The sequence below is a fragment of the Poecilia mexicana genome, unplaced genomic scaffold (assembly GCF_051168715.1).
Source record: "Poecilia mexicana isolate PSO_F unplaced genomic scaffold, ASM5116871v1 scaffold_23, whole genome shotgun sequence".
In the NCBI taxonomy this organism is placed as follows: Eukaryota; Metazoa; Chordata; class Actinopteri; order Cyprinodontiformes; family Poeciliidae; genus Poecilia; species Poecilia mexicana.
In genome coordinates, this window is record NW_028263392.1 from 16,705,876 (window position 1) to 16,731,257 (window position 25,382).

The 25,382-nt window shown below is 41.4% G+C and overlaps 1 protein-coding gene across 1 annotated transcript in view; it reads right to left on the reverse strand.

Moving 5' to 3' along the window:
- Nucleotides 1–1,948: 1,948 nt before the first annotated feature.
- The window catches only part of LOC106922715 (plexin-B2-like), a 120,976-nt gene continuing 97,542 nt past the window's right edge, over nt 1,949–25,382 (reverse strand). Inside the window, exons 20-44 of the mRNA XM_088003291.1 lie at nt 24,210–24,358; nt 23,960–24,092; nt 20,377–20,513; nt 20,126–20,308; nt 19,919–20,018; nt 19,329–19,523; nt 17,390–17,473; nt 15,941–16,036; nt 15,111–15,247; nt 14,927–15,027; nt 13,334–13,563; nt 13,030–13,211; nt 11,895–11,961; nt 10,780–10,926; nt 10,464–10,541; nt 10,269–10,347; nt 9,501–9,601; nt 8,761–8,842; nt 7,510–7,661; nt 6,649–6,809; nt 6,350–6,497; nt 5,704–5,768; nt 5,555–5,630; nt 4,794–4,868; nt 1,949–4,357 (exon numbers count right to left, since the gene is read on the reverse strand). Coding sequence (XP_087859417.1) covers nt 4,253–4,357; nt 4,794–4,868; nt 5,555–5,630; nt 5,704–5,768; nt 6,350–6,497; nt 6,649–6,809; nt 7,510–7,661; nt 8,761–8,842; nt 9,501–9,601; nt 10,269–10,347; nt 10,464–10,541; nt 10,780–10,926; nt 11,895–11,961; nt 13,030–13,211; nt 13,334–13,563; nt 14,927–15,027; nt 15,111–15,247; nt 15,941–16,036; nt 17,390–17,473; nt 19,329–19,523; nt 19,919–20,018; nt 20,126–20,308; nt 20,377–20,513; nt 23,960–24,092; nt 24,210–24,358 — 3,063 coding nt within the window. The 3' untranslated portion in view covers nt 1,949–4,252. The remainder of the gene's footprint in view (nt 4,358–4,793; nt 4,869–5,554; nt 5,631–5,703; nt 5,769–6,349; nt 6,498–6,648; nt 6,810–7,509; nt 7,662–8,760; nt 8,843–9,500; nt 9,602–10,268; nt 10,348–10,463; nt 10,542–10,779; nt 10,927–11,894; nt 11,962–13,029; nt 13,212–13,333; nt 13,564–14,926; nt 15,028–15,110; nt 15,248–15,940; nt 16,037–17,389; nt 17,474–19,328; nt 19,524–19,918; nt 20,019–20,125; nt 20,309–20,376; nt 20,514–23,959; nt 24,093–24,209; nt 24,359–25,382) is intronic.

Below are 25,382 nucleotides of genomic sequence, written 5' to 3' on the forward strand. Positions count from 1 at the left end.
ATGTTCAACTATTAGAAGTTATACCTCTTATTAATTTAAAACATTTTAAGAACGTTTTAAATAATGAGATTGGTTAAGATTTCTAATGTTTCCTGTTTGGTTTTTATTGAATAAATCTTCTGTTTGAGCTGCCAAATAGGTAAAGATCGAAATTTCAATTCCCATAATTCTGTGCGAAGGTTTTTTCTTTTTTTTAAATAAAGCTACCTGGAAACCAGCGGTTAAAAACATCGTTTATAAAATACAAAAAAATCTCTGCAGGATGTGTTGTATTCATTGACCACAAGGTGGCAGTGTTACATTTCTATAATTAAACCCAAATACAACGCAGTTAAATAAAATTAAATCCAGTTAAAAACTATTTTGTGTTTTATCATAAAAAGGAAAATCTGTTTCTTTTCCCTAAAATAAAAGTGAAATTATTATTTTGTAGACAAACTCGATTATCTAAAAACTAGATTTTGCTGCTTAACTAAGAATTAAATCCCTAACCTTTGATGAACTGACCCGAAATTATGAACTCGCCTCTGATCAGAACCGGTCCGGTCCGGTTCCGGTCTGCAGATCATTTCTGTTAAAAAAGAAAGCACAGCAGAATTGGGATCATCGCATTCTTGTTTAGGCTGCTACTATTAAATAGACTTTTATTGTTATTCTCTTTTTTTTAACATAATTTTTAGCCTAAAAAGAAATATTTTAGAGTAAGTTTCAGGTACAGTCATTTATTTATTGTTATTTCTATGATTCTGTTGAACCACATTTAAAAAGTAACGTATGATTTTCATTGGTTGATTTAAAAATAAATATAAAAATTGAATGCTAGTGACAAAATTTCAAAGCTAAATATTTCGTTAGCAAGTTAGCTCGGAGATAAATATCTAGCGAACATTCGCTTGCCGATAACCGGAAGTGGTCTCACCAAATAAAAACAGGAACTTGCTAACTTTTAAACTCCGTTGGTGAGACTGATGGGTTTGTTTGTGTTTAGCGAACATTTCAGTTGAACCGTTTTAATGGTAATACAAAAGTTTAACTAATGTATACACAGTATATAACTGAATAAGTTCACCCCACTTTTATATTCTAATTAATCCGGTTATCCGATTAATAATATTAGCCTTCCGATGGGTGTCAGCGGTTTTCCCCGTGATCGTCTATGCAAAAATATTATATTTCTGTCTTAAAATTACATTTAATGGGTCTAATTTTAATACTGTAGCGTCCCGAGAAACTGATTTTATTTTTTTAAATCCAAATTAACAAACTAACGTTTGAAACAGATCACTCTGGGTGATGAGTTTCCCTTTTATTAAATTCCTTAAAAATATATAAACTCTAAATTCACAAACTATTAAAGGAGAAACTAACGTAATAGACAATTGAAAAACTTACCTGTGTTTCCGGTTTGTGGATGTACAATATGGCGGCTTGTTGAGGTCAATGGGAAACACCTGTGGAGGCTCAGAATTGCTCTGGTCCGCTTTAGAGGGGAGAAACCGAAACACAGGATCCTTCTGGGTTTAAACGTCACAAAGGAGCTGAAAACTGTTAAAACATGCAAGGATGGATAAAAATATAAATGTTTAACCAAAAACTGTTTGTTCCCATCTCTTGCACTTTGGTCCAAGTTCTAGTAAAGCGTCCAGCTGGTATTAATTTAACTTTCTAAAATAGACATAAAAATTACAAAAGTCTACTTATTAATTTTAGCCAAAATTCTGCTGGACGATAGTCAAAAGATTTCAACTTGGAAAGTTTGAGGTTCTTCCAAACCGTGACCTGACAATCCAATATGGCTGCTGCAGACATATCATCTGCAAGGAAGCACATTTCTTTAGGATTTAATCTATAAAACACAGAAAAGTAAGAGCAACATTCAGCTGGAACCCAGTAAATTCATTTTAAGAGCATTGAACATAAAAACATGTTACAAATTAAACAAGACGCCTTTCTTTCATTTGTATAAACATACTTTATTGGATATTTGGACTTCCTAGATCTGGATTTTTCCCCCCACTTCAACAGAAGAGTAACAGATTTGGGCTTCAGTTCAGTTCAGACCCGTTCTGGTAACATCTAGTCCCATTCGAGTCCATTTCAAAGTCTAAAGCTTGGTCCATTCAAGCCATTCCTGCTGTCGCCTCACAACCGTAACCAACGGCAACGCTGGCTTTAAAGTCCATTGCTGGATCAGACTTCAGGATGAAGAAACATTTGGACTTTTCAGGTGCGCCTTAATGTTCGTCAACATATTCTAACACAGAAACACAAAGACCCTCGACTCGGTTCCTGCAGATGATCAGAACATTTGGCAGCAAAGTTCACATTTCAGTTTCTGTTTCTGCCTGAAACAAACTGGAGTTGATCATAATCGCGTCAGGACAAGAAATTAAAGGGACAGTTTCACAATTTCTGTCGCCTAGAAACTAAAAATCCTCAGTGAGAAGGCGGTGCAAACCGACGGATCGGATCGGTTGTACAAGTACTGGGGACGCTGTTTCGAAATCTGAAAAATGGCCTCCAGTCGGATTATAAACATGTTTCTGAGGATTGACAATAACTATTTTTGTCCAAATTTTGATTTTCTGAACCCAAATCACGAGTAGTTCAGGATCAATTTGTTTGGTTCTTCTAAACATCCAACATTTAATTGTCTATTTTTTGATCCAATCCAAACATTTCTGTCAGAAAAAACAACTGCTAGCATAAAACATTTTGTCTCATCCTCAATGTTTAGCGCCCTCTGCTGTTCAGTTAGTGCCAAGTCTTGACTTAAACAGCTGAAACATTCAGTTCTGTGATCCGGTTCTGGTCGGTTTGTTCCTTTCAGATCCACTTCAACTCTTTAAGGCACTCGCTGGTGGCAAAGAGAAGGCAGACAGAAGCAAGCGTCGGCAGAGACGGACATATTGTTCATCCACGAAGGCTGCAAAATGTTTCGAACATGAAAACACGAAAACAAGAGTTCGTCCGGACGTTTCGTCAACGACACAGTCGCTAAAAGTTTCACATTTTTTTAATCGTAAAAGTACCGAAAATCCTTTTAGTCTCACACATGTCCTAGATTCAGAGCATTTGGCACCAAAGTGGCTTCAGTGAAAGTTTGAGAAAAGCTGTGATGGTTTACAGATTTGATACGATGTTTAATATAAAAAACATTTCTGAATTTACGTCATGATGTGTGTAACAAGTTCGACTCATAACATTTTGTGTATTTTCATTTATATTATGGAAATTTGAGCTGAAATGAAAGCAGATTTCATGATTAATATAATTGTCACGTTCAGTGGGCGGAGCCTGATCAGACCACTGCTGCTGTCCAATCAGAGCAGGCTGGGTGTTTCAGGGGCGGGGCTTAAACCAACCAGGGTCATCATTCATTTTCTGTTTGTTTTATGAATTTACTGAAAATGACTGAAACCGACCAACTTTTCCACAAACTAGCTCTCAGTCTTTATATATTTTGTGCTGAAAATCTCAAAGTATTTTATGCGGAACCGTAAAAATGAACTATAAATGGATGAATTAATAAATAAATTGAAAACAATGATTAGGCAAGTCAAGATTCATCTGATTTAAAAAAACAAAAACAAAGCAGTACCTTTTTTAGTTGGTTGTGCAATAATTCAGAAGGGAACTATAAGTTGTGAGCAGCACTCCCAGTGGTGGGAAGGCGCGATTACAACTGAAATATTTCATTTTTTAAACATTTTCTTCACAAATGTGAATCTAGTTTATCTCTAAGCTAGCTGAATTTGTTTATGTCGCATGATTTTTAAATGATATAATACGTAACTTACTTTACTTTTCAGATTTTCTGGACTTTGGTGCATTTTTAAAAGTTATCTTTTAACTAACTTCCTGAACATGAAAGAAATGCAGCCGTTGGTTTCTGGTGTCCCAGAAGCAGAAACTCAGGATACAAACAGAAAACATAAAATAAATCTAAAGAAAGTCGCTGATGTTTCGAACATCTGGACCCGCCGGGCCTCCGTACCGTCCAGCAGAAAGAGCTGGAAAACGATCCTGGAGCAGCTGAAGGTCCGATCAAAACGTCCCAAAAAACAAAATGTTCTGTCGCTTCACTTGGATTTTCTTCAACTTTTGGTGAATTTCAAAAAGATGTTTTCTTTTTGCTTGTTTGTTTTTGGGCGCTGAGTGGAAATTCGTCTCTTCTGGCTCTGCTAGCGACTCTCATTCAGATGAGTCCGTACGCTCACAATAGAAAAGAAGCCCCGCCCCCTTGGTGAGGTCAGAGGTCAGTGACTTTGTTCTCCAGGGCGGCGGCGACCTGCTGCAGGCGGAGTGTCAGCTGCCTGTTCTGGGCGGCCGGGTCCTCGTCCAGAGACTGGATGATCTGAGGAACAAAACAACATTTTTCATTTTATTTTTATCAAAAATTGACGAAAACAACATCAGAGTTACATTTATTCCTAAAACACTAAAAACAAATTAAAATCTTTATAGAAAATATTGTTTTTCAGACATACTGACCTAAATATTATTTAAATATACGCGCATATTTCAAATAATATTTTTGCGTATTTCAATGAAAATCAGATGATCACAATTTTAACCTTAATACAAGTTAAAGTTAACTCACTAAATGCAAAAAAAATCATAATCTTCATTTAAAGAATGCTAATGACTCGTTGCAAAGTGATTATGCAAATGTAGTAAAATAAAAAACTAAAAGTCATAATTTAGTATCAATGTTGAATTTCATTTCCACCGTTTTCTGTCCGAGTTTCAGGTTTTCTGTGTGATGAAAACATTTGGAGAGGATTCCTCACCAGGTCGAAGTACTTGCTGGCGTACTGGTAGAGCTGATGTAAGGCCACCTGGGTGTTCAGCTTGTCTGTGTGTTGCTGCAAGAACAAGAGCAGCACATTTATTATGCAGCACAAAACAACAAAGTTGAGACAGAAAAAATTACCTAAAAATTAGTAAATTAAACACTTCAGTATCTTCTGTTGTTCAGCTGGAAACACCTGTAGAGGGCGCTCTAGCTACAAATCTCTCCTCATCTATAACTACAGTTCCTTTTTCAAGTATTCAAACCCTTTCTTTTTTCCCCAACATGCTAACGCTACAAACAAGCTTCAGTTTTATGTAACACTATGAAGAGAAACAAAAAACTTTGATCTGTAGATAAATAAGCATGAAGCATCTATTTATTCACCCCCTTTCCACCGATAAATTCCGGAGACTAGTTTGGAGGTTCACCCCAAATGTATGGTCTAGTCAAAGTCCATCCAAATGAGAATGTGTCAGGATTTAAAAATTGATGCCCACAGATTCTCCTCATCTAATCTGACAAAACCCAGAAGACTTGAAGGTTCTACCAAGTACTGACTCGGGAAGGCTAAAAAAACAAAGGCATGCCGCACTTTTCAGATTTTCATCTGTAACGCAATGTGAAATGATGAACATTTTAATACTTTTGTGGGTCGCTCTGTTACTCATAACCTCCCAGAACCAACCGGTCCAGCTGGTTCTGACCCAGAATCTCTGGTTCTGGAGGGTTTTTGCAGACAGGTAAAGCGGTTCCTACCCGGGACACCTCGGCCAGGTGTGTGTTCATGTCCTGGTCGCTGACTGGAACCATCTGCCTGATGCCTCTGTAGTAACTGAGGGAAACAAACAAACTCGTTCATGCAGGAATCAACTGGGTCAGAACAACAGTCGGTGTTGTGAACTCACTCGTCAACCATCTTCTTATAGGTGGAAATCTCTTTTGCGTAGAGCAGCTTGTTGCTCGGAGACTCCTGCAGACAGAAACAAACACGCTGATCTCTGGCAGTAACTGGCTAAACTCCTCAGCTGGTCTCTGGCGTCCCTCAGGGCTGATTAATCCGTCTCCTTCTTTTTCTCTCTTTCTCTCCCAGAAATGTTTTCAAAATGTGGCTTTTATTTCAATCATCCCTTCTGTGAGTTGATTGACAGAGTATTAGGGAAGGATATGAGAATTTTACTTAAGCTATGAGAATATAGTCATTATGTTAGCAGAATAACACGCGGTTTACCAAAAACTGTCGCAAAATTATAAGAAATCACTCGAAAATAGATTCAGTCGTTATTTTCCTTAGCCTACCTCTAATACGCCATCGAAAAAATGTGATTAATCACTTCAGTTGATTTATATATAGCTGCTGTTCATTTTCAGCCACTATGAGATTATTTTTTATTAGTTAATCGCTATAAGAATAAAAAAAAAACATCTCAACTCAAAGAATGTAGACAGAAAACAAACAAACTTTCTAGTTTTGTTACCATTAATCCATCACAGTTTGTTCACATTTTTAAATGACTCCAGTTTGACCCAGAAGAAGCGTAAAGTCGAACTGACTCTGCTGAGCTTGTGCTCCGTCTTGGTGCAGGCGTCCATGAAGGTCTGGCCGATGACGTGCAGCGACGCGTCCACCACCTCCGTCACGTGAACGTCCAAGATGAACTGCGGGTTCCTCAGGATGTTCACCCAGAACCGCATCGGCAGGCTGAGGAAACACCCAGGAGGTACAAGTTGGGTAGTTTCTTTCAGAGACACGCCTGGTCTTTGGCGGCCATCTTGGCGTTGGAATCTAGTTTCTATTAATTCATTTAAATGTATTTATTTTGATAAATATTCTGCGGTCTGAGTCAGCGTACCTGTTGGTCTTCCAGATGTGCAGTGTCTCCTCGTCCACGTTGTCGTGTCTCTCCGCCTGTTCGTCCAAAAAGTCAAAGAAGTATTTGACGGCCGGAGGGACGGCAGCGGTGGTGCAAAGGACGCTGCGGAAGAAATTATCCACAAACTGCTGCAAGGTGCCCTGCAACACAACAAGAACAAGAATAGCTAGAAAAAGTTTCTGTTCTTTACAAAATGGCCAAGAACCCAATGGAGGAGGGGAGACATGTCTGCAGACACTCCATGAGTGTTTTAAAGACAATCGTTATAAACACTCTGCATCGACCCTTTGCTTCCTCAGAGCAGAGACTCATGGCTGCGTTTTGATGCATGATTCGTTTTGGAGAGTGAAATACGTACGAACAGCAGCATTTTGTTTGACAAATGAGCACTCTGTCATTGAAACACATTGTAAATCTGAAAATGGCCAAAACTCAAATCATGATTTTAGAAAAACTTTAAGAGATATGAAAAGGTTGAATCATCTGAAGACAGCTGGATGCCTGGTGGCTTGTTTAGAAGTTGAAAGGAGTTTCTAAGTTGAAGCAGGCAGACATTGTAAGCTGTCAAAGAGGGTCAAAACGTTTTTGCTGAATTTTGTGGAATCCAAAAAATCTTGATGCATGGGCTGCAATTTGCATAAAACTTTAAATATTTCAAAATTTATAAAAACGTAAGTTACCAAAATACATAGCAGGAATATCCAGAAGAAGCTCAACATTTTGATGTGCATATATGAAGGAACAGCTAAGCACAGCAAAGTGTTCATATGATAATAAGAGGCTTAGCTTAGCTTAATGCTAAAGTCGTGTCAGTGAAGCGAGTTTAAAGTGGATGTTCACCTTGACGGAGAGCAGCCGGGTCAGGTAGATCTCTGTGATGGCTTTGGTCATGGCCTTGTCCTTCATGCTGCCTCGCTTCGACTTCACCTCGTCGATCTCGTCCGTCGGCCTCACCAGGTGGAACGTGTTGTCGTCCTCCAGCAGCGCGTTTTCTGCAGCCGACATCATAAAATCACCTTCAGGTTGGGGCTACAAGATGGCTACTGAACAACAGACCAGTGAGTGGCTGGGAAAAAACTGAACAAATGTTATGGAACTATGGAACACGGCTGGGGTTGCTAGGTAACGGGACTAGGGTTGGCTGGGGTTGCTAGGTAACAGGACTGGGCTCAGCTGGGGTTGCTAGGTAACAGAACTGGGCTCGGCGGGGGTTGCTAGGTAACGGGACTAGGGTTGGCTGGGGTTGCTAGGTAACAGGACTGGGCTCAGCTGGGGTTGCTAGGTAACAGGACTGGGCTCAGCTGGGGTTGCTAGGTAACAGGACTGGGCTCAGCTGGGGTTGCTAGGTAACAGGACTGGGCTCAGCTGGGGTTGCTGGAATGTGAATTAACAATTGAGAGGTTTTTGAGACGCCTCACCAAAAAACACAAATTTATTGCCAAATGTCGTCTGGATGTTAAGTTTTAATTAGGAGTTGAGACCCAAATGGAAGTTTCCCCTTTTAATATATTTTTAATATTCTAGGATTTATGTGTTTTAACAAAGATAGAAATTAAAGTTAGCCCTGCTGTCATATGATTTATGATTGAATTAACCTCTGAAGGCATTTTCTGCATCACATTAACCTCCTCTGGTTTATTACATTCCACTTATAAACTTCCCTCTTCTGGGATGGTGAGATTATTCTAAAACTAATTAGAAGATGTAGTTATTCCAGTTAATAAGTTAAAATAAATGACTCCTTGGAGAAAATTATAAGGTTAGTTATTATTGTTATTGCGGTGAACTTTTAATCAAAAATGCTGAGGAAAAACTTTTAATGTTGTTTTGCTTATGCAGACATGAAAAAGTCAATTTAAAGTTAAACTAATTATTTAGGTATTTAACTAGTTTTGTTGGCAAATGTTTGATTAGTGGATAAACAAACACAAAACAGACGACTTTACGATTTTTTTAGCCTAATTTTAACATCTCTGATCACTTTTTCCATCCATTATCCAGAACAACTTAACAGCGCGGTAAACGAGCGTAAACACTAGGAAATGCTGCAGTTAAAAGTCCCAGACGTGGAATAAAAACGAGGAGACGTACTCTCATCGTGGCTGTCCTGGTGCTGGTGGAACGACTGCGTGTGCAAAACTTTGGACAGAACCAACGTGGCGTTGTCCCGAACCTGCAAAAATAAAAAATAAAAATCTGTTCAAACAGAGAGAAAAGTGTTTAACTAAGCTACAGAGTTATTAGAGGCAAAATCCGCCTGTGAATTAATTATCCTCCTTAAATGTCAGGAGAGCCTGGACAGCAGGAGTGATTTAGTTTCTGTTGGTTTTGCAGCGGCGTGCAGACGAGTCTCGAGTGGCTCGACATTTTCCTGCTCTTCAGCTTTCGGTTGTTTGGGTGAAAAAGTAAAGGTCTCTGCTGAAACAAAGCTGATTAAAAGCATCAGGAAGGAGTGGCAGCATCATGAGTCTGCTCTGGTTCAATACGCCAGAAGATGAGATGGAGACACGTCAGAGGAAAACCTGAAAACCTAAAGTCATGGTGAGGCTGACCTTTGACCCCTCACGTCAAGGTTAAGCTGGCACTAAGGGAGAAACATTTTTACTTCAACCTGTTAAAAAGTGCAGCTGGTAAACAGGAGATTAATCTAAACTACAAGATTTAGCAACGGCACGTTCTACGGAGTGCAGCTACAGTCAAAAATCAATAGAAATAATTTTGGTTATTTAGCCAGAACTAAGAGGAAAAATGGGTTTTGTATTATTCATTCATTTATAAATTTACAAATATCTAATTTAAAACCCAATTCAACCGGAATGGGCTGAACTCACGTTGTAATGGGCCAGCGTGTTGAGCCGCTTCCAGCGCCCCTCCGTCTGCGATGTCAGGTCCATGTCAGACAGGATCTGACCCGTGGAGCCGGGGCGCCACTCTGTGGACAAACAAGGAATTACAAGGAGAATTACGAGGATTTCAGAGATAAAATACGTTTGACTGGCTCTAATTTATCTCCATTAATTTACCAGGCAGTCAGTAGTTTCTGTTACAAATCTACACAAAACTTTGTCAATATTTGCTTCCATTGACCATAAAATTATAGAAACTGCAATTATTAAAATACATTTGCTAAACATGACAATTAAAAACAACGTGAATGTTTTATGCTGAGATGAGCTGGTTGTTCAGCTGTGTCAAAATCACAGAACTACAACGGAAACACTTGTCACATCAGGCGAGTCACATGATCAACAATCGGATGTTTCTACTGGAGGAAACGAAGAAGAAGACAACAGGAAGTAAAAGGAGGATGATGATTTTTAATGATTTATCATGTTAACAAACTGAAATACGTGATTTTAATCGTGTTTCTTATTTAATGGAAACACAGCAAATGTGAAACTATGATAGTTCCTTTCGAATGAATTCCCAGACCATGAATGAACAGATTTCACAACTCCGAACAAACGAACAGGTTCCCACACTAAGAACGAACAGGTTGCTGACTTAGGGCCATACTAAGAAATTAAAAAAATAAAATTATAATTTTATGACTTTATTCTTGTAATTTTTTAGTTTTTATTTTTGTTAGCATGTCTCACCCAACGCGACGCCTTCTGCTTTTGGTCTCTGTGAATACGGCAGGTTCCTGTACACCTGATCAATGATCTTCTCCTTCACCTGCAGGAAACAGAAAACAAAACAAAACACAACCTGTAAGCGCGAACGCAGAAACACAAACACATCAGACAGCAGGCGGTGGATTCCTCTGCCTTCATGTGGAAACAGAAACTCACCTGGGTGATGGTGTCGCAGTTCAGCACCTTGACAGGCGTCACGTCTGGTCCCTCGCCGTGAACCAGCACCTGCAGAGTCTGACAGACACACACACACCTGTCACCTTCATCCCAAACACACAGCGCAGGTTTCCGTCTGCGCTGCGTCTCCTGGCTTCTGTTTCTTCCTGATGTCAGGAGGAAGTTCATTCGGCTAAGAACATTTACTTCCACGGTTCATTTCATTAAACCATAAAACCGACTTCTAACTTCCAAAAAGTACATTTTTTCCTCCTGTCTTTGTTTAAATGCTAAAGCCGTCAGAAAGCAGACTGACCAGTGCGGCGTACTCGACGTCGTCTCCCAGCAGCCCCGTGTCGTTCAGCGTGTATTTGGCTTTCTTCAGCCTGGCGTCCACCGGACCTTTCTCCACCTGGTGCTTCAAGGCCTTGTACAGTTTGTACAACGGCTCCCCGGCCGAATCCTGAGACACAAACACACAGAGTCACCAAATGATTCTGTATATATAAATATATTCACTAATCAGCTGGAATTATGAGGCGTTTCCAGAAAAGATTCCTTTTCTGTCGTCTTTAAGGTCGGAGTTTGACCACAAACTGAATTTTTAACACTGAATGAAAATGAAAATATCTGCTGCAGTTCTTTTATTAATAATTTGAAATAAACCAGAAAAATACGACATCATAATTTCAAGTTTTAAAGATATATTTATGAAATTTAAAGACATGATCATGAAATTAGAGCAAAGCCTCCTTGGAGAAACTGTTACCACCTCATAATTATGACTGTAAATAACGAGTTTATATCTCAAAATTAATATTTTGTATCTCAAACTAATGACTTTGAAAGCCAAAATTATGACTTTAAAGTTGAAATTATGAATTTATATCTCAAAATAGCAATTTTAGATAGAAAAATTATAACTCATAACATTTTAAAATTCTCATAATTTTTACCTTGTATTTGAAAATTATAAATGTTTTCTCAAATTTATGACTTGTAACATCAAAATTATGACTTTTTATTTCATAATTGTGACATTGAGAGTTAAAGTAATGACCTTGTATTTAAAAATTATGACCTTAACTTCGTAATTTTGACTGACTTTATGATTTTAAAACTCCCTTTGGGCTTTCATTTTTTCTTTCACGGCAGGAATGGGCTTCCATATTTTACAGCACAGGTTCATAATTCAAATATCAACCAAAATATGTTTAAATTTACCAGCAAATAAAACAAATCATCAAATATTTGTGTTAAAAATCTGATCTAAAGATAAGTTACAGAGATCACATCCACTGCTCTCAGAAATGCGTTTAATTACAGAGACGGTAATAAAACACTGATGCAATCTGGAAGTAATAATCTGGTCTAAAAAACTTTATTTTCATAGGAGAATACTGAATAACAGAGTAGAGAAAAGCCTGTTACCCTGAGGAACTGGTACAGGCAGATGGACATCCAGTTGCAGAGCATCCTCTCCACCACCGTCTCCGACCTGCAGCAGCAACAGAAACATGAGATCCACAGAAACACCAGGAGGAATCATCTTCATCACTTCACAGCTGCAAGGAGGCTTTCACTTTTCACCGCTGCACAATCACAAAGCTGTCAGCTTCGCAGCAGGAAGTCAGACAGCCTGATTACTTCCACGCTTCAGAGCGACGCTGCAGCGACTTCCTCTGCAGTCGCAATCATCAATTCACAGCAAATAAAACGGCTCAGAGTTTCTGCAGGGAATCCAAACAACATCTGCAAATATAAACAGAGCTGTGGACCAACTAGTTACACTTACTTCAGTTACTTTTTTGAAACAAAAAGTACTTTTAGAGTTAGAGCTGAGCAGGAACTGACAGCCAGAAAAGAAACATGGCCGCCGTTTCCCGCCAGTAATCTTTGGAGTTGTTTGTTTATTTTTTCATAGAAGCAGTTAAATTAACAATACTAAGGTGGCTTGGTGGACAAAAAGGCGTCTTGAACAGAACATCTGAGCATCAGATTGTTATCAAACGCTTTGGTCCAGAGTTCGGTGGTAACTGGTTATATTAACTATATTTATATGAGTAACTTTTTTGAAAAATGTAACTTTCAGGAGTATTTTTACTACGTTATACTTTTTACTTTTACTTGAGTGATTTTATTATGAAGTATTTCTACTTTTACTTGATTAAGATTTCTGGATTTTTTTACAAACTGAATGAAAAACAAACATGTTTTAACCAAAAATTCACCAGACTCTCCTGCAGTTTTTGTTAATATTTTAAAACCTTTTTATTTAAAGAAACTGATTTGTAAAAGTTTTATTCTGCCTGATTTTGTTATTTTTCGTTACTTATTTGAATTTCTGTCATTTTGGTCATTAAAATACCAAAATTTCCACTTAACTTTATATTTTGGTCCATCTGATGATGTAATTTTTTATTACTAAATGATTGATTTGTTACTCAGTACTTGAGTAAACTTCTTACCAAATACCTTTTTACTCTAACTTTAGTACATTTGGCTCCTCTGCCCACCTCTGAGTTTAAATAAGTCAAATTAATAAAATTCCTCGGTATGTTCTCACCTCCGGAGCATCAGTTTGGGGTTTTTATTCTGAACGTGTTCGTCCATCAGCTCCAGCAGCAGCGTCCTCATAATGTCCGTGTAATACTCCAGTTTGCCGTGCAGCGCCACCGTCAGGAGGGAGGCGAAATTTCCCCGATTCCGGGCATTAAAGTCCGGACGGCTCTCCAACGTGCGAATAAACTGGGAAGGAAAAAAGACGACATTAATTTCAGCTTCATCAGCGTAGATAATGATAATAAAATGATTAGCATCTAATTTAGCATCTCAGGAAGCAGGAATGCTACCAAAAGTTTAAAACTCACGTTGATGAGAAAAGGTTTGCTGTTCAGCAGGTTGGAGAACTGGTTGAGTGCCTGAGTCACAGTAGCCCGGCGGGACTCTGGGATTTGTATTTTTCCAGTGATCATGGGGTCATTATCGCCTTCTTTGGACGGCAGGAAGAAGTTTCGGTCTGTGTACGTTTTGTAGTCCAGGAAAGGGATTCGACCTTCACTGAGGTCGCTGGTGTGGTCCTCCATTTCAATCATCAGATCTGCAACAAAAAAGAATCAAACATTATGAAAAACAGCTAACAGAAACTCTCTCACTACAGAAGCTAATAGTTTTTTAGCTAACCTGTAAAATCTTCGTAAAACATAAATCAGATTTTAGAAAAAATATTCACCATCCATGGATGTGATTGGGTTATTATCAACTAACTTGTGTTACTTTCTCACAAGTGAGACAAAAGTAAGACTTACTTCGTACCATTACCAATAAACCAATGAATAGAGCTAAGTTAGGCTAACGTTCTCAGCTAGCTTGTTTAGCTAGTAAAGTTAGCTGATTGCTGTTAGTGACAGAACATAACTCAGGTCTCAGAAAACATACCCACTGTGTGATGAGCCATATTATATATATTTTTACTATTTAGAAACTTACTTTTGCAAACTTAACACCAAAATAAGGCTAACTTTGTCTGTTACCTTGTATTAGCAAGATAAATTAGCATAACTGTTGCTACTGGAAGAGAATCGCCTTCACTTTTGAAGAATTTAGATTATTATCAACAAATCAGAAGTTTATTGGCTACTAATTTGCTTAATTAAAAAATGTATAAAGCTAAAGTTTCCATTGTTTATTCAAATAGCATCCATGCCTAGTTAGCTAGTAAAACAAAAAACTATTACTGTTACCGGCGGAACAGAACTGAGGCCTGTCAAACTTATCCACTTTAAGGATGAGTGCTAGGTTTAGTTTCTACAAACATTTAATAGTAAACAGACGATAAAAATGATAATTACACAGATAACTTTTCATTAACTCAGAGCTAAGCTAGGCTAAAGCTTTCACCCAGTAAACGGGTAAAAATAACAAATCCAGCGACAGGTAAAACATAATTTAGAGATCTGAATCAATCTGTGTTTTATAATAATTATTACTAGCTGATTAATGGCTAATTTTGTGACAAGCTGGAATTTCACAATATAATTTAGTTAAACTGAATAAATCTTTTTGTGTTCTGAGTATTGATAAATATTTATGAGTATCGATGACTCTGCTGTAATGGTCCCTGGCTCTCAGATCTGCAGTTACTGTCCTGAGGAATGACAGAAGAGTCAGATTAATCTGAAACCGTTTGCAGAGAGTGCCAAGAAGATCTGAGGCGAAGTTTTTAACGAGTTGAGCCAAAAAGCTGCTGGTTTCACAGAACTGAGTTGGCAGAGGTTCATAAGACGGAGACAAGCTGTCAAGGAGAATAATTTCTAAATTCAATGTGATGTAATGTCAATAAAGAGAAGGTTTTACTGAATCTGCTGCAGAAAACCTGCATAAGATGTAAAATTAACTTGATAAACATAAACTAGGTTTAATTCTGTGTTTTAAATTAAATTTGCGGCTTTCTGGATGAATACCTGTGAACTCTTTCTTGCAGCGATCTCGAACACTTTCCTCCAGATTCTCCAGCTGATGTTTCACTTTCTCGTATTCCCGTTCTGCCTGCTGACTTTTCCTCCTGACGGGAAACAAACACAAGCGGTTTGTTGCTTTCTTTATTATTCTCGCCACATTTTTGCATTTTTAAGAACGTTATCAAACCTGTAGCAGTAGATGGAAATGGCGATGAAAACCAGCATGGGGACGATCACGGCTGGGATGATGATCGGGAGAGGAATGATTACTTCCCTGGTGAATGAAACTTTTCCTGCGATCCATTTCCCATCACCGAACTGCACCTGAAATAAAAACAGCATCTTAGATTTGTCTACATTCAGATTAGTAAATGTTTCCTTCTGTTTAAAAACAGCAACAATCATAATCCCATTTTACTGAAAGTTTCAGAAAATGTAAAAATATTCAGTCATGAGAGCCTAATTTCAAACAATTTTAAACTCAAATTATAATTACATTGATTGAATTATAAATGTGAAACATCACTTTGAGTTTAGTGCAGATGTTTCTGAAGAAACAGGAATTTAAAAGAAAATCTGCAAAAACAAGGAGAAAGATGGGGAGGGAAATGGAAAAAGAGAAAAGAAAAAAGACAGAAAGAAAGAAGCAGAAAATGAAAAAATACAGTAAAGAAAAAATGGAAGAAAAAAAGAAAAAATACAAAGAAAAAAAAGAAAAAAGGCAGAAAAAAGAAACAAAGAAAGAAATGTAGGAAGTTAGGAGTGAAGAAATGGAAAAGATCAAAGCAGAAAAGGGAAAAAAAGGAGAAAAAATGTCAACAAATAAAGAAGCAAAGAAGGAAGGAAAGAGAAATTTATAAACCCCGAATGTTTGGAAAAACTAAAATCTTTAATGTTTTAGTTTTAATTGTCCAAGCTTTTCCATGTTTCCCAGTTAGAGTTTATTTCAGCCGAACGTTGAACCGTGTTGGGATCGTTTGGAGCAGAACTGAAACAGAACCGAGTCGGTTTGCTTACCACCAGGTCCATCGTGTCGTCGGCCGTTTCTGCGCTCTGGGACTTGGATGTGGGTGTCGGCCGAGAAGAAGGAGCCCCCAGGATCAACTTATCGTCCTGCAGAGGAGAAGAAACGGGAAAACCTCCTGAATGGAAAGCAACGAATCTCAGGCAACAAAAGGAAGAACGGACAAAGAAAAACAAAATAAAGAACAAATGAATGCCAAAAGAATGATCAAAAAATAACAAATGCCAGAAAAAAATGAAAGAACGAATTACAAAGGAATAAATGAATGACAAACAACAAAGAGACGAGAAAGAAAGAACTATTTGGGTCAAGCTGCTGATCGCAGAGAAAGTCTCTGGTTCTGATCAAACTGAACGAATCCAGTTTGATCAGAACCAGATTTTTAAAAGCGGTTCCTGAATCCGTTCTCCTCCCAGATCCGTGTTGTGATTCTTGATCCAAGCGCAGAAACAGAAACTCCTGCAAAGTTTCCGTCAGTCACAGGAAGACGAGAGGAAACCATGAAGGAAATTTATTTTCAGGCGAGTTTGAACTTTGAGCGAAGGCGTAGAAAACTTCACCGATTCCCTTTGATCCGAGGCTCGATTGATCCGCGGCGCTGAGAGTTCGGTTTGGCCGAACGCCTCGGATCAGCCTGACGGCGTCGCCTCCAGTCGCATTTCAAAAGGGAATCAGATGAAGCTTTCAGCGTGAAACAGGCGACCGTCTCGCCTCCCGTTCCTTCGCATCATGACTTCATCCATCAGAGGCGCCAAAAACCTGCTGAACGCACCGTTGCCACGGCGACATTCAAGCACTTTTCAGGCATTTTCAAGGTGAGTTTTCAAACTTTTCCACCACACACACCAGAAATAAAAAAAATACAAATGACTAAAAAAAGTTAAAGTTTACAGTTATTAATAATGGTGGGCGATATTTAGTAGTATTATTCTGACAATAAAAATTAACATAAAAACTATTTACTACTTATTTCTTAGGTAGCTGCAGACATTATTCTAAGAATGATTTATATCAAATTTTATGTTCTGAAATGTCGCTTTATGTACTTGAAGAAAACATGAAGTTAATTTCTTATTTCAATAACATTGTTCGACATAAAAAATATAAAAATATCAACAAGTCATTATGAAAATTAAATATTCATCACATTGAAACAATCCAAACACAAAGTACAAAGAAAGTAAAAAAATGCTCTAAAAAAACGTCCTTACTAAGTTTTTATGATTCTAAGTGACCTAAAAACTTTATTCTGATTTAAAAAATATTTATGTTACTTTTTATTAAGTGAACAAATAGGTAAGTTTTCAATTTTAGGCTTTTAATTGCACTTTATTACAAAAGGTGCAGTTTGAATTTCAAACATTTTCTAAAACTTGAAAACACCAACTTAAATTCCAGCACTTTCAAGGATTTTCAAGCACCTGTATGAACTCTGTGCATACCTCCAGGAGTTTGATGTTACACGGTACGTCTTGTATGGAGACCTTCGCCTCGCTGATCGTGATGGCCTTGGAGAAACCTTCGCCCTGTTCAGAGAGAGAGAGAAAAGTTAACGCAGAGCGAGGGACCGAGAAACCGGGCGACCCGCAGAGGGGCGACCGGGCGACCCGCAGAGGGGCGACCGGGCGACCCGCAGAGGGGCGACCGAGAAACCGGGCGACCCGCAGAGGGGCGACCGAGAAACCGGGCGACCCGCAGAGGGGCGACCGGGCGACCCGCAGAGGGGCGACCCGCAGAGGGGCGACCGAGAAACCGGGCGACCCGCAGAGGGGCGACCGAGAAACCGGGCGACCCGCAGAGGGGCGACCCGCAGAGGGGCGACCGAGAAACCGGGCGACCCGCAGAGGGGCGACCGGGCGACCCGCAGAGGGGCGACCGAGAAACCGGGCGACCCGCAGAGGGGCGACCCGCAGAGGGGCGACCGGGCGACCCGCAGAGGGGCGACCGAGAAACCGGGCGACCCGCAGAGGGGCGACCGGGCGACCCGCAGAGGGGCGACCCGCAGAGGGGCGACCGAGAAACCGGGCGACCCGCAGAGGGGCGACCGAGAAACCGGGCGACCCGCAGAGGGGCGACCCGCAGAGGGGCGACCGGGCGACCCGCAGAGGGGCGACCGAGAAACCGGGCGACCCGCAGAGGGGCGACCGAGAAACCGGGCGACCCGCAGAGGGGCGACCGAGAAACCGGGCGACCCGCAGAGGGGCGACCGGGCGACCCGCAGAGGGGCGACCGGGCGACCCGCAGAGGGGCGACCCGCAGAGGGGCGACCGAGAAACCAGGTGACCCGCAGAGGGGCGACCGAGAAACCGGGCGACCCGCAGAGGGGCGACCCGCAGAGGGGCGACCGGGCGACCCGCAGAGGGGCGACCGGGCGACCCGCAGAGGGGCGACCGGGCGACCCGCAGAGGGGCGACCGAGAAACCGGGCGACCCGCAGAGGGTCGACCCGCAGAGGGGCGACCCGCAGAGGGGCGACCGAGAAACCGGGCGACCCGCAGAGGGGCGACCCGCAGAGGGGCGACCGGGCGACCCGCAGAGGGGCGACCGAGAAACCAGGCGACCCGCAGAGGGGCGACCGAGAAACCGGGCGACCCGCAGAGGGGCGACCGGGCGACCCGCAGAGGGGCGACCGAGAAACCGGGCGACCCGCAGAGGGGCGACCCGCAGAGGGGCGACCGAGAAACCGGGCGACCCGCAGAGGGGCGACCGAGAAACCGGGCGACCCGCAGAGGGGCGACCGGGCGACCCGCAGAGGGGCGACCGGGCGACCCGCAGAGGGGCGACCGGGCGACCCGCAGAGGGGCGACCGGGCGACCCGCAGAGGGGCGACCCGCAGAGGGGCGACCCGCAGAGGGGCGACCGGGCGACCCGCAGAGGGGCGACCGAGAAACCGGGCGACCCGCAGAGGGGCGACCGGGCGACCCGCTGAGGGGCGACCGGGCGACCCGCAGAGGGGCGACCGGGCGACCCGCAGAGGGGCGACCCGCAGAGGGGCGACCGAGAAACCAGGCGACCCGCAGAGGGGCGACCGAGAAACCGGGCGACCCGCAGAGGGGCGACCCGCAGAGGGGCGACCGGGCGACCCGCAGAGGGGCGACCGAGAAACCGGGCGACCCGCAGAGGGTCGACCCGCAGAGGGGCGACCCGCAGAGGGGCGACCGGGCGACCCGCAGAGGGGCGACCCGCAGAGGGGCGACCGAGAAACCGGGCGACCCGCAGAGGGGCGACCGAGAAACCGGGCGACCCGCAGAGGGGCGACCGAGAAACCGGGCGACCCGCAGAGGGGCGACCGAGAAACCGGGCGACCCGCAGAGGCCCGTCCATGTTTCTCATTTGGTGAGACATTTTGCTTCTCATCGTCAGGCGTTCAGTCTCTACGCACCGTGACGACGATGACGCTGGTGTCTGTGAGGCCTGTAAAGGTGTCGACTTTGAAGGTCGGGTCAGGGTAGTACTTGAAGGTCAGGTTTTCCTTCACGTTGTCCAGGTGCAGCTGAGTCATGACAGGTTGGCTGCTCACCTTTGGTGAGTTGCATTCCAGGACGGAGTCATTCATTATTTTACACATTGACTTGTTCTGAGGAAGACATGAAAGATGAAGAGACGATGAGAAAATGTTTTATTTCCTCCTGTGGGTCTGGTTGGTCCCACAGAGGTGACTCTCCGCCATCTTTCCTGACAGACGGAAAGATGCAGAAACCGCCGGCGACTTCCTGCTCTGAACAAAGATGGAGGAGCATCAAGGTGACAATTTGCTGCCATTAAAGATTTTACCAAGGATAGAAACCCAACATAAAAATAATAAATGACACAAATCGCCATATTTGGGCCAGATTTGGATGATTATTCTTATAAATATGAGGAAAAATGAAGGAAATAAAGAAGGAAGTCAAATGTCTGAGTTTGGATCAGTTTTTGACTGTTTTCCTAATTTTAATCAAATCCTGAATAAAACCTCGTTAAGTTTCCTACCTCCACAGTGGAGCCGTTGTTGGTGTTGAACAGAGCCTTCATGGAGACTGACTGGATCAGATTGAAGCCGGTTCCCGTCACGACGATCCTTCGACCGCCACTGCAGATTAAAACCAGAGAAATGAGACGGGAAGTAAAATACTGCAGGAGTAATGAGTCTGACTGCTGAGGAGGAGGAGGAGGATCAAGGCAGATAAACGGACTCACCAAAAGAAGCTGGTGTTGGGACTGTAGCCGGTGATCTTTGGGTTTTCGGTGTAATTGAAGGGATCGAGGAGGGTTTTGATTGTGTTCCTTCCGTACTTCACCGTCACTTTCAAAGAAACCGGAAAAGATGCAGCAGCGCTGAAACTGCCGGTCTTACAGATGATGCTCGTCCCAAACGATAAGCTGAAGGAAACAGGAAGTGAACGCGGGTTGTCACGGTTTATTTACGATACGGGAAAGTTTCAGCTTACACGTCACAGGCGATGCCTCCGATGGAGACGGTGACGTCGTCTTTGGTTGCCGTGTCCAGATTGTCTCCGGTGATGGTGATATTCGTTCCTCCAGCTGCAGGACCCTCCTTCGGATGAATGTACTTTGGATCAGGATCCTGAACAAAAACATTTAAAACATCCGGTTTGACTCCAAAACTATTTGCGTTTTACTCCTGCTGGTAATTCACAACGCAGAGGCTGCTTTCCCATTACAAATGTGCAAAAAACTTTGTTAGTATTCTCGTAATGTCGAAAAAACCCCCCACGATTTTGTAATTTCAGTGTGTATATATATCTGTTTACCCTGGGTCTGGGAATCTGTTCGTTCAGAGTTTGGGAACGGGTTAGTGTGTTCGGAATCGGAGAATCTGTTCATTTAGAGTGAGAGAATCTGTTCGTTTGGAGTCAGAGAATCTGTTCGTTTGGAGTCAGAGAATCTGTTCGTTTGGAGTCAGAGAATCTGTTCGTTTGGAGTCAGAGAATCTGTTCGTTTGGAGTCAGAGAATCTGTTCGTTTGGAGTCAGAGAATCTGTTCGTTTGGAGTCAGAGAATCTGTTCGTTTGGAGTCAGAGAATCTGTTCGTTTGGAGTCAGAGAATCTGTTCGTTTGGAGTCAGAGAATCTGTTCGTTTGGAGTCAGAGAATCTGTTCATTTGGGGCGCTCCAATGCAAACAAAATCTCATAATCTAAAAATGATTTTGTGCAAAAGAAAAAATCTAATAACTTTTTTGCAATTTTCTACTGAATATAAATCAAATATAAAACATAAAAATAAAATCTGGACGTATTTATCACTTTTAAAGGTTTTGTGCACAAAAAAAGAATTTAACTGTCTTAAAATGCATATATGTATAAATGTTGGAGGAAATCAAGGATAAAAAGCTAATTGGTTCAACTCTGGAAACTTTAACTCAAAGATTAAAACACAGCAGGGCTAAAGGGACTCAAAAAAAATAAAAACAAATTTAAAGTGAAGGAGTCCAGCTGTGCTTTGCACATTTGTCTTGTTTGCGCTCCAGATTTGTTCTTGCTGTTGTCACAAAGAGAGCAGGAAATAAAAATAAACATCTCCAAAGAGAGACAAACTCAGAGCAGCTTCACCGCAGCGGCGCAGGAGGAGGCGGCGACTGCGTCGCCTTCGAGTCTTTATTCAGACTGTGACACCAAGGAGACAGATCTGAACACGGGAGCCTGATTCAACGCTTGAAAACCGAAACAGGCTCTCGGCGTCGGTTTCCTCCAGATTTCAAAGCAAGCTTCAACGTTTTCCTTCCACTCATCCTAGAAGATGTGGGGATCCGGGAGGTGATGAAATATTTTAACTGTTGGAGGCAGGTTTGCAGCTTTTGAATCCGTTATGCTTCCCCAAACAGGTTAGGATAGGCATATGGCCTACACAAAACATGTTCTTTACATTTTTAGCACAAATCAACCAGATTTTGGTGAGATCAGCTGCGTTAGGGCCTTCTGTCACTTTAAATCCACAGTAGCTGCTGCTGGCCACGCCTCCAAACCAACGGTACACTCGCATGCAAACAGATGCACAACTATGCATCTGTACATCTTTGAAAAGCAGAAGTGGAGCCTCCTGCACACTCAGCAGGGAAGCAGCAAGTGGTTCCTGGATGGCAAGTCAACAACAAAACAGTTCTTTTCCAGCAGCCATTGTTCAGCAGTAATATCAGCAGACCAAATGTTTCAGAACTCAGCTTGGGTTGCTAGGTAACGGGGCAGAACTCCACTGAGGTTGCTAGGTAACGGGGCGGAACTCCATTGAGGTTACTCGGTAACGGGGCGGAACTCCACTGAGGTTACTCTGTAACGGGGCGGAACTCCATTGAGGTTACTCGGTAACGGGGTAACCTCAGTTACCCCGTTACTGAGTTAGCTTGTTTTCCAAAATCTAAAAAAATTAACCTATTGCCAAAAAAATGGCTTGGTGTTTTGTTTTAAAGTGCTTTGAATTTTACATGTTCTTAAAACCTGTAAAAAGTGAAGTTTGAATAATAGGTGCCCTTTAACTTATCTTCTAAGGCCTTATAAAACAAAGAAAAAACAAATCATGTATTAGTTCATGACATCATAACTGTTTTTGATTTGTGAGAACATTTTAGGTAAAAATCTGCCAGGAAACTGGATGCATCTGAAATAACTGAATTGTTCTTTTTTTTTAAACACAATCAAAGCGGACCATTTACAACCTTGAAACTTTTATCCTCAAGTGTTTAATATTTCCTGTTTTGATGTCAGAAAGAACCAACAAAGGAGCAAGCGAAAGTTTAAATTCCTGAAACGAGAGCTTGCAGGCGGAATAACCGCCGGTGGAGTAAATCATTTTTGTCTCAGCGGTTTTCTGTAATTACTTCTTGGCTCCTCAAAACAAAGAGGAAACACAGAAGTGAACAGCGATATTTAAGGAAACAAAACAGAACAGCAGGTGAAACTTATTTCGATCCTGTTTGTTTCTCTGTTTGCGGGAGACAGAGAGGAAAGAATAAAAACACATTTAAATGCAGTTGTGCGCAGCGGCGAATCTGCCTGTGAGGGATTTATTTGCGCTTCGTTTCTTCTGCAGAGAGCTGATATCTCGGTGTCGCTGAGGGAGATTTTTCCATGATCACAAACCTTTTTCAAGTTCCTGGGGTTCAACCTGTGGGTCCTCGAGTGTCTCTGAGTATTTTATCGACTGAAACGTGGAGAGCAGGTTTCCTGACAAGACTGAACTGTTTTTAAAACCCTCCTGTTGTCAGAATCATTTTTATCAGCCAAGTTTCTGCATAAAAACAAGACATTTGACTTCAGTTCCATTTAGTTTCTAATTCTGAGGAGCTAATTTGGAAATATTTTCAGTAAATTTTGCAATATTTGCGTTCATGTGTGCGCTCATAAATGTGACTTATTGTTGCTTGCGTATGAATAATGGATGAACACGTGATGCTGAGTGAAGCTGAGGCAGCAGTGAAGTAGAAATGTGAAATACTGCCACCAACAGGTTGGAGTTAGCATCACTGAAACAACGTTTTTGCCCATCTATGCGGAAAATTTGCAGTGAACTCAGAGTAATGCATTAGTGTGAAAAAGTGCAATTATGGAATCATGAACAACTGGAGGGATTGATTGATGTAGATCAATAATACCTTCGAATTTTAATGTCAGTGGTTTATGTTTAATTCAATTCTGTCTTTCAATATGATGCAATGCAGCGGTGTCCAAAGCGTGGCTGGGGGCCCATTTTTGGGCCTGGAGATGATTTTATCTGGACTCTGACTTCAAGTCCAGAACAGTAAAAATAGAAACTACTGGAAATGTTTTTTCTTTTAATAAGTGAACGGATTAAAGCTCTTTTAATGTTTTCTCTCTTTAATGATATTCAGTTTTTTATTGTTTACTGTTGAGCAGGTCAAACGAAAAAATAATTATTTTTTAAATATTTACATTTTTATTTTAATGAATTTTGTGGCCGGCCAATAATTTAAATTTGCCAGTTTTGGGGCCGGGGCAAAACGTTTGGTCACCACAGATGAAATGTTTCTAATTATTAAGGAAATGTAAGAAAACACACCCGATACGTGAAGCTTATTCCAGAGATGGTGCTTCTGTTTCCCTCCACCTCTATCATCACCGGTCCGCTTCTGGACGTGTCAGGCGGGAGGTCGGACGGCGGCGTTCGCTTGGGACCGATCTCACACACCACACTTTGGACAGAAAGAGCAGTTAATCAATAACCCATAATCAACTGCTATGGTTTCCATATGTCATCAGATCAAAGATCCTGCTCATGTGAAGAGCTACGTGGCGTTTATCGTCGTTACCTGGTGGAGACAGAGTATCTGTCCTCCAGGTGTTTACAGTTCACTCCGGCCACGGTGATCTTTTTCACGTCTTCCTTCTTTATTCCCATGTTGGAGCCTTTGATGGTCACTGCGATTGAGCCGTTGAGCGGCCCAAAGCGAGGGATGACCTGGAGGAATAATGGACATCAAGTTACATACGATCGACAGAAACACTTCAAACCTGACGAAAGACGTTCAGGGTCGTCTGTAATTTACTTGATTTTATGAAGAATCCATTACAGCTAGTGTGAGCCTTCGTATCAGTTTACCTGCTACACTGTCACTATAATACAAATAATTAAAGCTTACTGTTGCCATTTAAGATAAAAAGAGAACTGTCTGCTTAAATGTTAAGTTAGCATTTAGCTCAGCTAGCAAAAAAGCTAACTGTTATATAGCAAAATAATACCTAGCAAAAAGAAAACAACATCCAAAGCCTCCATGTACATCCTGTAATACGCAGCTTTCTATGCTTTCAGTCTTTGATTTCTGCCTCTCATTTCTGTGTGTGAAATCTTTCAGCAGTCATGCAGGAATCCCCAGAAGCATTTATCTGTGGTGATTTTACATTATGTGGTATTTCAGATGAAATGTTGTGATTTATATCCACAAAGGACTTTGAAACAGAAAATGAATCGCCGGCCCTATTAAGAGGTGCAGAAATTCTCTGGTGGTTGACAGCAGTAATCTGTTTTCTAGGAGAGAAAAGTCTCTAAATGGAGAAAAAAACCCAAAATAAGCTCATATATATAATGTAGTTTTGTTTGAGTTATGATCACTGGAGGAGATATTTTATGTTGCATTGTTTACAAAAACAAACTTCAATATTTTCTGAACTATTGGGGGTGAAAACATTTCCCCAAAACTGCCAGAGCAGAAAACAATTGCATCATCTAGCAGCTGAAGTTGATATTCTAAAATATTTTACTACATCCTGCAATGTGAGACAAATACAGAAAGTTAGAACAGCAGCAACAATTTAAAGTTGTTCAAGTTAAAGTGAATATCAAGTCAAAGTCTAATAGGAAGTGCTGGAGAAGTTCGGGGTTCAGGAATTTCATTAAAAGTTTGATTCCCCAACATTGAGGGAAGATGCAAAGTTTTAAAAAAATCTAACAAACAAACCTTGAACAAATTCCTGAACAAAAAAAC